Genomic DNA, 14206 nt, shown 5'->3' with positions numbered 1-14206 from the left:
CAATTCCACACACACATAAAGACATACACACAGACACACTCATCTAAACATACTTCCATGTACACACACAAAGATAAACACACACATACTTCCACACACACACACACACCTAAACACACTTCCACACACATACCTAAACATTCTTCCACTCACACACACACACACACACACACACACACATTTGAGCATTTCAACCCAGGCAGAGATTTCCTTTTGTTCAGGGTGTAACAGGCCCTGGCAATAAATAGTTAGTGAAAATACCCTGCAGGTGTTCAAACATTGTCTTTGGCCACCCATTCGCCAGTATGGGGTCTGCCCCATCCTCAGTGCTGTTTTTAGTATCCCTCCGCCTGAACACATTGCTGTCCGCACTCAATCACCCCAGCTGAGCTCGGGGGAGGGTGGAGCCATTTTATCTCTGCTGGTACATTCTCTTCCCAGAATAACAGTGCAGTGTTGTCCTTCTAAAGAACACATGTGTGTCCAAGCTGCGTAATCTGCCAGGCAGTGGGTCTGCGGGGATGTGCTCTCAGAGAAACTGTTGTTGGAAATCATTCCATTGTGTTGTTGAACACACACACACACACACACGCACACACACACACACACACACACACACACACACACACACACACATACACTTTTGCACTGTTCCTATTGAGCAACTTTCAATTTTCTACCCCACCAAGAGTCCATCAGTAATTTAGCAATCCAACACATAGACCCATTCCTCATAAGCATGCAGTCCTCAATACTGGAGATAGAAATAATGGGATAGACAATTGCACAGGAAGTTACATGCATTGGCTGGATGTGACATCACTTCATTTCACTCAGCTTTACTTTTACACAAAGCAATTTGCAATTCACACGGGAGTTAAACTGCACTCAATTTCCAATCACATTTCTTGTACCTGTACCTAAATAAATTTGAAATGAAATGAAACAAATTCATTATGTGGTATTTATTTTTCACTGATTACATTGTTGCTGATTACATTGTTGCATATAAAAATGATTTGTAAAAAGGTATATTTAGTTGTATTGACCTAGCTACTGATCATTTCAAATCCCAAACTATCTAGCTAACTTACCAAAACTCCATCAGAAATAGCGTAACAGCTGGTGATTTCATGACCTAAGCTAGCTAGCTAATACATTTTAACTTGCTTGTTGACATTTTATTTCTGATTTGACTATTTGTACAAACCTTCATAAAACTCAGTGAGTGCAAATTTTTTTTTCCTAACTGCTTATAGTGTATTATTTTCCTCTCCATCTGTCAACAACTGAATAGGAATTCATTTTAGATGAGTATATTGTCTCAGTGAAACATGAAGCTAGTTACCATGTTATAAAATAAATAATTATGAATGAATACCAGCTTCTCCAGTGAAACGTAACCAATATCTACTCATTGATTGCATCATCCATGGTGAAATAATGCAGATAGACTCACTCCTGCATGGCAGCCGATCCCAAAACAGACTGATGGGAAGCCCTGTCTTTGCTCCCATAGTTTGAAAGGAAAAAAAAATGAAACTCTACATTCTAGTACCTCTTTTTGTATGTATGCTGATGCACCCATTAATTTCTCTTTGATATCCTTCCTTAGTGATCCCATTTGCTGGGTGTTCTCAGAGCTATTGCCTTTGCAATAGATTGCACAGAAGAGGGTATGAAGTCATGGTAGGTGATTATCCTACACACTGCACCAGAGCGCAGGGTATATATAACCTTCATGTGAGGATACAGAGCTGGATGCAGGCTTACAGAGGAACACTGTCAAAACAAGCACTGCCCAAAACTCCATACCGGGACCTCCCTGCTCATTCTGGCTCTTATTTCAACACTGGTTTCAATTCCCCCAAATGTAATGAGCTGGTAATTGATTTGAATTACACTCATACAGCAATTTGCCCTCCAAGGCCATGTTATGTCAGATATAGATATGCAAGCTATTATGAATTAGCATTCTGTATTCATTTAAGGACTTGCTAATCAGTGAGATTACTTCCCAGATTACTAATTATTTTGGTTTAATTTATGTGTGCGGTGTCAAATATTGCCTTTCAAAAGAGATAAAATTCACTTGATTCATTGATGAGACAGGTGGAATCACAGTGGAGTTTTAAACGCTGACTGGAAAATAAAGAGTTGCACTTGCTTAGTCTTTGAACTCTTCATTTTCCAGGGGCAGGTAGCCAGGTAACTTGCTTTCTATCAAACAAAAAAAGCCCGCATATACAGTGAAGACGCCACCCCCCCACCACCACCCCCCACAAGAGTGAGTTTGGAAAGCCTTGGCAAAGACGAGTGTCCTTGTCATTTCTGCCAGAGGTCAGGGCTCTGAGGTGGGCTCCCTGCCCCTGTCACCGGCATTTCCCCTGGTGAGGAACGCTGTTTTCTGGGAGTTACGGATAACGTGCCTGTTCACTTTGCTGGTTAGCTGTGGTATGGTTGAAACGCAATTGAGCCAAGGTACAATAATGACAACTAATTTGCTTGTGAAGGAAAGCTTATTTTTGAACAGACACTTCTGTCTTGTGTGCTGTGTTTTTGTTTGTTTGTTTTATGTTTCATTGTAATAATTTATATTTGTTACATAACTTCACCTTAATTAAAGGCGAATTCATAAATATGTATAGCCGTATAAAGTTCTTCAGTATTCAACATAACAGTGTTCATTAATTAGCTAAAAATGTAAAAAGGTCTCATTCAAGAGTTACATGCATGTAGCTTTGTTAATTAATTTGATTTATATTAGTTAATGTCGGTTGCTTTAATAATGTATTTTTTCTGTACGCACACAGGCAAAGCAGTCATTGCTTTTATAAGCACTGTTGATACTGCAGTTTTGACAAAAGAGGCTCTTGCCTCTGGGAAATATTTAGGAGCATGACATGCCACGGGGTCTTTTAGCAATTTCAGGCAGCGTCAGGTTATTACACAAGAGCATTAGCAAGACCAAGTATCTCACATTAGCAGAACTGTTCATAATGTTATAGTCAAGCGTGGGAAAACAAAATTATTTTCAGATGCATGTATTTTTAGCAAATGAAAATCATTGCTGCCATTCCTCTTTACTGATAGCCCATTAATACCCTGAACTGCAAATATAGGAATTTGTTCTTTAAAGGCCAGTGTTTCTGTGGACCAGCATATTGGTTAAATGAAAACTTCAATGAAAATAGAGTAGCCTGAACTGTTATTCTGTTGCATGGTCCAGCACAGAGATTCCTGGACTGGTCTGGGCTTGATTTTTTCATTCAGCAGAGTGACTTCATCTGATTACTTATGTAACACAAGTAGATGTGGATGCGGCAGATTTCAGATGAAATTCAGCAAGCACAATTGGGAAAATTTGCCCAGGCTGATAACCATAATTTTAATTCATTTCCAGAGGGTGTGGGGGGATTAGTTTGCATAACTGATTGCTGTCTAATCAAGCCATGATTATTGTTAATGACAAATCATAAGAAAATTGAAGTTATGTTTGGCATGTGAGGTGTGTCTCAGATAGCTGATTCCATTCAGAACCTGAACTGGCATCACCGCATCATTTCCTGTGAAGTCAACACCATCCTTCGTCTGTGTAGGAAACAGCCAAGAAAGTTTTGACACTGAGAGACAGAAAGTTGTGGAGATAGTTCTTTTCTCGGTTGTCCATGCATTTCTCCTAAATATAGGCTGGGGTTGGTTTAAGCAATGTCCCTTAAAATTAAACCAACAGCCACAGCAAAAACATGGATGAAACGGATCCTTTTCTGACACAGTGCACTTAAACAGAAGATGTTCTGACAGAGGATGACAGTGTACTGGTGAAGACCCTGGTAGGGTTTGAGTGTTACAAACCAGACCTGACATATGGTTAAATAAATCATATTTGTGTGGAGCAAGTGTACAGGTTTCATTCTTCACTGAACTCAACACCTCGTGCTGAGAAATTCTGGAGTGTGTACAGTACGTACATAAGCATTTTCAAACACATGCTACAATCTGCCATGCACATGCTTCAGAAAGCCCAGGCAGGACTCAGCTCTACTCGGGATTCAATCACCATTTTGACAGAACGTTTATTTAGAAATAAGTGCAGATTTTTAACATGTGTTAATATTTTGCTCATACTTTTTAAGTGTTATTCTTTTTTATATTTTGAGAACAGTTGTGATGCTATATATCTGTTACTTTTTGGCACTCTGTTTTAAAACTTATGCTATTGTTTATTCATTTGTTTCTCTATTTATGCACTTATGTGTTTATCCTACTTCATAGATGAACCTGAATATTTATATATCGTTATTTATTTACTAATAGTTGTATTGTGTGGGGAGTGTTTGCATGATATGCCTCATGCTCAGAGGAGCAGTGTTTGAAGTCTTCAGCGCCTCCGAATCTGTCTGTGTTTCAGGCGTCGGGGGCTTGCTGTGAGTAGATCAAAGACCCTGGTTTGGTTTTGTTTGTTTGGTTTGTTGTTTAATTAGAGGGGGTGGTTATGCATACTCTGCATTTCCCTATCTGTGCTAGCGCTGAATAGAAACACTGGGGCATGCCATTCCCATTCACTGCTCCATACAGGTGATTTTTCATTGTTCTAGCTGACACGCTTCGGAGAATCGTATTACACGCCCTCCACACCAACAGGCAACTTTAGCTGAGTCACAAAGACAAAAAAAGCAGATGCATTTGAATAATGATCCTCAATTATCATCTCTGTACCATTAGACTTCCCACTTACTTGCTTCACAACCCCTACCACTACAATGTGATTACTTGCTTTGGGGGGAGTTGGAGATCCAGGGAGGATGGGGGGGAATCATTGATATCTAAAAATAAAGACTCACATTTTACTTAAATTTAACCATTTCTTTTTATTGTTATTGTTGTTATTTTGCAATTGAAGGAAGAACAGAACCGAGGGAAACCTAACTGGGAGCACCTGAACGAGGACCTGCACGTGCTGATTACCGTGGAGGACTCCCAGAACCGGGCCGAGATCAAGCTCCAGAGAGCCGTGGAGGAGGTCAAGAAGCTGCTGGTGCCCGCGGTAAGGGACCTATACCCCCCACCAAACAAATGTTCTTAATTCTTGGAGGGAGGTGTTACAAGGGGCAGGGTTGAGGGTAAACCTTAGGGAATTTTATTGGGGGTTTTTTTGGACATTTTCTTTGCTTTTTGGACACACAGGCATCACAACCAAATAAAACACACAAAAAAGAAACATGAAAAGGGACGACTTCTGCATGTAAACACCGCTAGGACATTGCAGACGGCTATTTTCAATACATGTACAAACTCGCCCCGTCGGCAACAGTGGCCGCAGAGAGCTGAAATGTGGCGGTTGCTGTAAGTCAGGAAATTCAGGCACACATTCCCTGAGGTTCCTCATGTGCCCGTATAGGAGGCGTGGCTCTGATTGACTCTCAGGGAGTGGAAGCACAGGTCACTTTACCCTGCCAGGTGAATCACAGGTGCAGCCTCAGCTGACCCAGTGTCTGCCAGACTGAGCAGGGCGGTGTCCAGCTGCAGCAGTGCTGTGGGTGAGGCTGGGTCACTCAGCATTTTAGGCCCAATGTTCTGCCAGTGCAGTCTGCTTTACTGTGAGCTACCCACAGTGCCATCAGCACTGTGCTCTGCTCCGAATGCTTCTTAAATCCCAAAAAAAAAAAAAAAAAAAAAAAAAAAAGAAAAAAAAAAAGAGGAATAAATAATATATTGAGGGGAGAAGCTGTTGAAGTGAATAAGACATGCTGTGGGTTATTGTTTAGTATGAATTGTTTTTTTATGACGTCTGTAGAGAAATCTGTTCCCAAAGAGCTGCCCTTTAAAAGCAATTATCATTGCGGGGGCTCTGTGCATTACCGCTGAATGTCAACTGTCAGGCTCAGCCAAGCACTTGGCGAACAGACGCCCTGACACGTCTAATTAAAACTAGTCAATACTGAAGCCTTTATCAGCTAATCATGGTGGTTTAGTGCCTAGTCAATAATGTGAACTTCTCAGTGTGTATAGAATTGTATTCAGTGAGCCTGATGGGTGAGTGAGTGGATGAGTGAGTGAGTGAATGAATGAGTGGGTGAGTGAGTAAGTAAATGAGTGAGTGAGTGAATAAATGAGTGGGTGAGTGAGTAAGTAAATGAGTGAGTGAGTGAATAAATGAGTGGATGAGTGAATAAGTAAATGAGTGAGTTAGTGAGTGGGTGGGTGAGTGAATGAATGGATGAGGGAGTGAGTGAGAGAGTGAGTGGATAAAAGGATGAGGGGTTGAGTAAAAAAGGAGTGAATGAAGGTAAGAGTGAATATGAGAGAAAGGGAGGCTGAAGTGAGAGTGAGGGAGGGAAGAGGGAGGAAGTGAGTGGATGAGTGTGACTGAATTGTGCTCTGTTGATTGAGGTATCTATTAAATGAGGTCTTCCTCAATTGTGTGAAGTGTAACAGGGAGCATAGAGCATGCACAGCATCACAGAGGGTCTATGTAGATTCCTCTGAAAAAAAAGTGTCCATCCCCAGAGCAGCGTGACTTTCCACCATCTCCTCATGGCAGAGGAGCTGCATTCGGGGTGAAAGGCCACCGTGTGCAGACAGAGGCTCTAATGGAATTAGCATGACCGGTGTGCATGATATCATTGATTCAATTACCGGTTCTCATGAATTAATGTAGAGCACGAGACGCGCAGGTCAGGCCCCCGGAGGCCCGGCTGGGAATGTCACAGCCTTGATGTCTTCCTTAAGCGCAGCTCTGAATGGTAATTAACCTGCCGGTCTAATTGCGTGACAGTAGGTGAGAAGAAGCCAGTTGAAGCCCTCAGACATTTAAACAAGAGACTGAGGCAACCCACCGCAGGAGCTGATGATGTAATAAAAGAAATGCTTTTCTGCATTGTACCTCAAAATCTCAAAAAGTTTTTGAGATTTATTTTTTGCCGTCCGCTCGGTAATGCTTTTTTTTTAATGGCCCAGATGTACTAATTAATTGAAAAAAAGGAAAGTACGCATTAATCATTAAAACTTTTGTTGTCTGAAAAGTAAATTCTCATGAATTTATTTTATTTTCTGTGCCAACTGTATTCACAATGGTTGAGTGTCTTGACAAAGAGTGGGGGACAAAAGGAAATCATAATTTGCACAACATAATTTGCAAAGGTTTGTCCCATAATGAATGCATGTTTGTGTTTAAAGCTGTGTACCTGAGTTACACAGTTAATATGTCCACAGTAGTCGCATAATATGTTTACTGAGCCCTTCCAAGCCTCACATAAGACAGTGAGTAAAGTGACCTGGCAGACAGTAGCCAAGGCATCCCTCCTACCTCTGGAGACCACTGTCCCATTGGCCAGTGACGGTAACACCATGGGTACCGGTGCAAAGATGATAATGTCCTGCTGGGCTACCATGGTAACGCCTCTGGGTACCAGAGGAAAGATGTGACCATCCTACTGGGCTGCCATGGAAACGGCCCTGGGGAATTCTCCCTGCTGGCCACAGTGCTGTCCTCTCCTTGCTGTGATGTCCTCCGCACGTTTTCCTTCCTTTTGTGTTCTGTGAGTTTCTCCTTCCTGTGTTTGCAGTTTAAAGGTTTAAAGTGCAAAAACCATGTTTACCTCCAAGACTCCCAGCTGCTTGAAAAGAATCAGGAGGCCCACAAATGTGCCATTTTAACTCTCCTAAAGGTGTGTGACAGTAATCGTTGCTAAAATTTATGCTCAAATCGAACCAAGTCAAGTGCTATTTTGCTGTGCTTCATTTAGAAGGGGTGAGTGCGTGTAAATTTTGCTTCCTCTGCAGCTGCCTGTATTTTACCTGCTGTGGGAGCTGTATCAGGACTGTGTGTAGTATTGGCAGTTCAGATTTGGCGGTATGAGTAGCACTGATTACAAACATATCTGACCATCTGGCTTTTATATTTGGAGGTGCTGTACCTGTGTCATCAACCACTGCAGGCAGTGTTGCTTCCTCTTCAGTTTGAATAGGTATGCCCCTTTCCTCCCTGCGTGAATCACTGAATGACAGGTGACCAGCCTGCTGTCCTTCACCTGACCCTCCCAAATTTCCCCCTCCAGGCTACACCTGGCCCATATCACTCTTTCTCATCTCACATTTCTCTAGTTCGCTGTCTGCCACTAGTGCCAGCAAACCAGTCTGCAAGCAGTTAATGAGGGTCTCAGGGTAACTGCCTCTAGCCTGGAGGCCTGAACTCTGGGTGTGGCTGTGGGTGACTACATGCAGATGTGGGTGGCCATGTTACCCTGCTTCCTCCCCCCATTGCCCCTCCCCTGGAGCGCATAGACGTGAAGGAAAGGAGGGGTGAACTTGGAGCTGAAAGGAGAGGGCCGACTGTCTGAAACAGGCACCTGCATTACAGGCCCATGGGAGCTTTGGAGAGCTTATACTGAGCGAAAAACAAATATACACTCATGGCTTTTATACCTCAAGCGACAGGTCATAAAAAGAATACGCTCAGCATTAGTAAACCTGTTCCTTTTAAATCCTGAATCTTATAAATCGTTTTCTGGCTATAGAAATATGTTTTGGATAAATGAGACATCAGGAGAAAGTGAAAGCGTCCCGCTACAGTGTGACCTGACGCTGTGATTAAGGATGGGTTCAGAACGAGGTGCGCTTTGCGCCCCTCTGCAGGGCTGCCCTTGGGTCTCCTCGACCCCTGCCCTGGCCAGCACCTCTATCAGTACACTGAGCGGCCAGTGGAGAGGGGCGGGCTAAAATTAAAGCCCTGTCTGTCCACTGGAGCGGCGCTGGCACTCAGCACAGAGAGCCGACAGGCAGAAGCAGCTGGAATTGCTAGGCCGAAAAACAAAGTGAGATTGAAATGGGAGAGGCTTTCGGCAGCATGTGTAGCGTTTTTACACGTCCCTCTGTCTCAGCCGGCGACGTGTGTAGCAGTTTTAAGTGTCCCCGTCTCAGCTGCCAGCGTGTGTGTCTCTGTCTTCTGCTCAATATTTCTCTTCGTCCTCTCTCTCTGTCTCTTCTTCTCCCTTCTTCCCTACTCTGTGTCTCTGTTTTTCTCCCTTCTTCAGTCTCCTTCCTTCTTTTTCTTTCTTTAACTTTTCACTCTCTCTCTTGCTCTCCCTCTCTCTCTCTCTCACACACACACACAGACACTCACACATATACATGAACCTCTCTGTGTTCACTTCTTAGTAAGCCCATTATAAGGTAATGGAGTAAGATGTTCTCTACATATGTGCAAGATACCCACACTCCTTGAGAAATCCCTGAAAATATTTTTCATCTTAGATTCATGGAAAATGGTCAAGTGTCCTTGGATACTGATGATTTGCCCAAAATACACTTAATGTTTTTTTTGTTTAATGTTTAATGAGTTAATGCTTACTTGTTTATTTTTATAGCTACCAAAATGTGTCAATCTGTCTTGCTAAACCATTAGCTTGATGTCATTCACTGTCAAGTTTGGCAGTGTCAGTATGTTAATATTGCTAATGAATTGGCAAGCTCACTAACTTGTACATTAAGCATGCTGCCAAAAGTCATTGCTGACTGGTGTTCACTGCCAAGAACATATGCAAGTGTATGTCTATGCTGACTCAAGTATTTCGAAAGTACTCTGTCTCAAAAAATAATCATATGCACTTCCATCATCAAAGTAGTTTGGTTTCACAGGAGTTTGGCCATTACGGCAATGAAAGTAATGCCTGAAAACCCTTTTATCCATAAAACGCCATTGAAAAGTTATGAAAAGTTCAAGTCCATGGGTTCTCTGTCTGTCTACGGTGGGAGGCCTGCAAATTTCATTTCATGCCTCATATTATCCCACAGTTATTTGCATAGGGGAGCCTTAATGTGTGCCCTGGTCAGTTTTGGCCCCCAAGGAATCTGGACTGAACATTCCCATATGTATATGTATATTAACTGGAAGTCAGAGATGGGCGAGTGAGGCTTTATGAACCCCAAAACGGATCAGTTGTGTTACCGATGATCTGAACTAATCGTAATATTTAGCTGTGCACAGCAAGGTCCATTTGATTTGCTCAGACAGTTAGCATGTTGTAGCTCTACCCATGTCAGGGTTCATGAGCCCTCACTCACCTGTCACTAAAGGGAAGCATGACGTGCTCCTCAGACAGGTGAAAAAGTGGCACCGCAGCTGGTGCCATCCTGTGAAAGGAACCATCCGAGGAAGGGATGCAGGAAATAGATGAGCTGGCATCCTGGTGATTCCTGAGACTTCTCATCTGCCCCTGCATCTGCTCAGGCTTAGTGTTTCTATGACGCAAACATTTCAACATCACCGCAGTATCGCTGGAAGCTGGAAGCCGCAGGTTGCGACCACTTTGTGTGCATCTCCAGGGTATAGAGAGACTGCGCTAAGCGAGAGAGCCGCTCATTTCTGAATAAAGACTGAGAATAAAGATGCTTTATATTTCCTGCTTGTTATATTAATCCTGAGTGCCCAGCAGGAAGCGTCGAGGGAACAGTGGATTAAGGGTAAATCGTCTGCCAGGGTGCTGTGATAATGATATCATAGCACTTACACTGGGGATAGTATACTGAAGAGCAGTATACTGTTTGTTGGCAGCACTGGTTATTTGAAGGTTGTCATTGCAGGTGTGGCGGGTACAGGAGTCAGAGCTGCTCACCTCGCAGGAGTCGTCTTGCATGGGTTTTTATTTTTTGCCGCTAAAATACTAGTGACGGTCAACAACACAGGAACAGTACTGATGGACAGTAGCCATGCAACTGTGCTAAATCGAAGCCTCCACTGTGACGCAGATTGAGCCTGACTGCAGTGTGTTTAGTCCTTAACTTTGACTAAGTGCATTAAGCAGCTGTTGCTTTTTCCCCCGCTTCATACACAGTTATGAGTGCGGCAGACCTGCACGTAAGCAAACACACTTCTCTTCACTGAAAAAGTAAAGGAAAAGGAGACTTTCAGTTCATGTAAGTCCAGTCCCTTGGTTCTTCTGCTGCGGAAGCTCTTTAACTGCGGAGGAAGGCATGTTGGATGTGCTTGACATGTGATAGACTCACAGCTGGGAAGCCTGCATTCTCAGGAAATATTACATCCTGCAGGAACTGATCGGGTCCTTTCAAAGGAAGTAAACACTGTTGCTGTGTCCGTCTGTGTGTCCGTCTGTGTGTGTGTGTGTGTGTGTGTGTGTGTATGTGTGTGCATGTGTCCGTCTGTGTGTGTGTGTGTGTGTGTGTGTGTGTGTGTGCATGTGTCCGTCTGTGTGTGTGTGTGTGCGCACATGAGTGTGTGTGGTTGTGCGCGCGAGTGTGTGTGTGTCTGTGTGTGTGTGTGTGTGTGTGTGTGTGTGTGTGCATGTGTCCGTCTGTGTGTGTGTGTGTGCGCGTGTGTGTGTGTGTGTGTGTGTGCGCGTGTGTGTGTGGTTGTGCGCGCGAGTGTGTGTGTGTGTGTGTGTGTGTGCATGTGTCCGTCTGTGTGTGTGTGTGTGTGTGTGTGTGTGTGTGTGTGTGTGTGTGCATGTGTCCGTCTGTGTGTGTGTGTGTGTGCATGTGTCCGTCTGTGTGTGTGTGTGTGTGTGCATGTGTCCGTCTGTGTGTGTGTGTGTGTGCGTGTGTGTGTGTGTGTGTGTGCGCGCGAGTGTGTGTGTGTGTGTGTGTGGTGTGTGTGTGTGCATGTGTCCGTCTGTGTGTGTGTGTGTGTGTGCATGTGTCCGTCTGTGTGTGTGTGTGTGCATGTGTCCGTCCGTGTGTGTGTGCGTGTGTGTGTGTGTGTGTGTGTGTGTGTGTGCGCGTGTGTGTGTGGTTGTGCGCGTGAGTGTGTGTGTGTGTGTGTGTGTGTGCATGTGTCCGTCTGTGTGTGTGTGTGTGTATGCATGTGTCCGTCTGTATGTGTGTGTGTGTGTGTGTGTGTTTGTGTGTGTGTGTGTGAGTTCGTGGACCCTTTTCTACAGCTGGAGTGTGGATGTTCTGAGCTGGGCGACGGAGTAGCAGGGGTCTGCCCTCTCTCTCCTGTGGTCCCCTCTTTGGGTTGGGTTGACTGTGCCCCCCATCTGCCTCTGCTGCCTCTGCTGCTGCTGTGTGGAATAATACACTCTGATTGGATTGGGGGGTGGGGGTAGTGTAAACAGGGAAGACTAAATGCATTTCCATGGCAACACAGCGGCTGCAGTGCCATTGGGCATTGAAAGGGAAAATTCCTCCCCGGGTTTCTGTGCGTTAAACCGCGGGGAGGCTTCGGGGGCCCAGGTGGCTGAGGCTGGTCTACAGGATCTCCTGTTCTTTACTCCTCCTCAGTCTTTTTCAGTCTTTCAGCTCACTCTGTGTCATCCATTTTGTGGGACTCGTGCAGACAGAGCGAAGTTTGGGGACCTAAAAAAAGCTACTTTGTCAGAATAACAGTGTGTGAGGTGTGCTGTCACTGCATGGCTGGTGTGTGTGTGTGTTCAGAGTCTTCATCACACTGTCCACCTCACAGAGGAGATAATAACTTTGCCATTGCCTGCAGCACCAGACCAATCACAGAATGTTTTCAATGTGGGACTCCTCTTGATTTTTCACCAAGTGGTTTGTTCAGTCCCATCCAGAGACACAGACACACACACACACACACACACACACACACACACACACACACACACACACACACACACACACAGACACACACACACACACACACACACACACACACACACACACACACACACACACACACGCACATAAATACGTATTGCGATATGTTTGGCTGCTGTGCTCTTCCCTCTAATCTGCTCAGAGCTGACAGGAAAGGGAGTCTACCCACTCTAGCTGCTCCCACAGTAACTCAGCGCCAGCTTGCGCTGTGGTTTCTCTGATTCAAATAACATTTGTTTAAATGTTTGGTTTCTGCATTATTATTATAGGGGAAATAGGGTGGTTTGCCAGAGCATTAGACCTAGGAAGCCCACAGTCCTTTATAAACACGTGGCCCAGCCTCCAACCAGAAATGCACCCTGGGTTGAATTTGCTCACAGGATAGCCTTAGGTGTCTGTCAGTGCAGAAATGATCCTCTGATTATGCCCCATAGTTTGCTCTGACTGAAGTTGGGGGGGGGGGGGTATAGTGCTATAGTGAAGAGAATCACACAGTGAACTGAGATCAGCTCTTTGTGACAACCAAAGATGGCCCATCACTGTTTATCATGTGGTTTGTTGCTATCTGAGTGATGACGATTCAGAAGTGAATTTAAGCGTAGTTAAAGACTTTTCATATCTGCTGAGTTTCAGCACTTTTATTACTCTCACATGGAAACGTGAGCTGGCATCATAAAAAGACATGAGATTTAGATCATGGCTGAATCTTGTTTTGTTGATTTTGTTTTGCTTTGCTTTTCCTTTTTCGCAGCATGGAAACAGTGAAATTTGGCAGCAGGAAACCCTGCTTATTGGGCTGGGAGACTCGTGTTTTCGTGCGCTGAGGCTGAGGCCCCGGCATTGTTCACACAGAGCACAACAGCCCTGAGTGAACACTTAAAATGAGCACGAAATTCCAAAGCAAAGGAGAGAGAGAGCGAGTGGGAGAGAGAGACTTAGGTGAGAGGAAGAGAGTGGGGGAGGGACATTAAGAAGGGAGTGTGAGGGAGGGAATGGGGGGAGATGGAGAGCATGATGAAGTAAAGAGAAAGGTGTGGAGAGGCAGGAGAATGAGTATGGAGTAGGGAGGGGGGAGCAGGGGGAGAATGAGAGGGAGAAAAGAGAATAGGAAAGTGGAGGAAAAAAAAGAGGAGAAAAAAAAGTAGGAGAACAAGAGGGCTGGGAAAGAGGGAGACAGATAAGTGTGTGTGAGTGTATAGTTATATATAGTTGCCATTATACTCATGCTGGATTTATCATCATTATAGTTGTTCGTAATTGTTTGTTCCTTCCTCCTGTTACTGTATTTTCGTTATTTATATGCTTTGGCAGTACATACTTTGAGGTAGTCATGCAAGTAAAGCTGATTTGAGCTGAATAGAAATCAGGAGTGGAGTGAGGAAAAGTGAGGGTGTACAAGAATGAGAGAGGAGAGAGAGGGGGAGAGAGAGGCAGGGGTAGAGAGAGGGAGATAGTGAGATGTGTATTTACAGAGGCAGAGAGAGGAAAGGGTAGAGAGAGGGAAACAGAGGGGAGAGGAAGGGAGGACAGTAACAGGAATGGGATGTGTGTCTTTAACCCTGGGTTTAAGCTCAGAAGGTCAGGCTTCTTTGAGGACGAGGGGAGCTGTTAACAAGCGTGTAATACGAGC

At 44.3% G+C, this 14206-nt stretch overlaps 1 protein-coding gene across 3 annotated transcripts in view; it reads left to right on the top strand.

Moving 5' to 3' along the window:
• Positions 1 to 14206, top strand: part of qki2 (QKI, KH domain containing, RNA binding 2) — a 56964-nt gene that overhangs the window by 30276 nt on the left and 12482 nt on the right. For all 3 annotated transcript variants that reach the window (XM_036523033.1, XM_036523024.1, XM_036523043.1), the window contains exon 4: positions 4904 to 5047. In XM_036523033.1, coding sequence (XP_036378926.1) covers positions 4904 to 5047 — 144 coding nt within the window. The remainder of the gene's footprint in view (positions 1 to 4903; positions 5048 to 14206) is intronic.

The sequence above is a fragment of the Megalops cyprinoides genome, chromosome 1, assembly GCF_013368585.1.
Source record: "Megalops cyprinoides isolate fMegCyp1 chromosome 1, fMegCyp1.pri, whole genome shotgun sequence".
NCBI lineage: Eukaryota > Metazoa > Chordata > Actinopteri > Elopiformes > Megalopidae > Megalops > Megalops cyprinoides.
The sequence above is the reverse complement of the archived record's forward strand: the minus strand, read 5'-3'. Positions and strand labels throughout refer to the sequence as shown.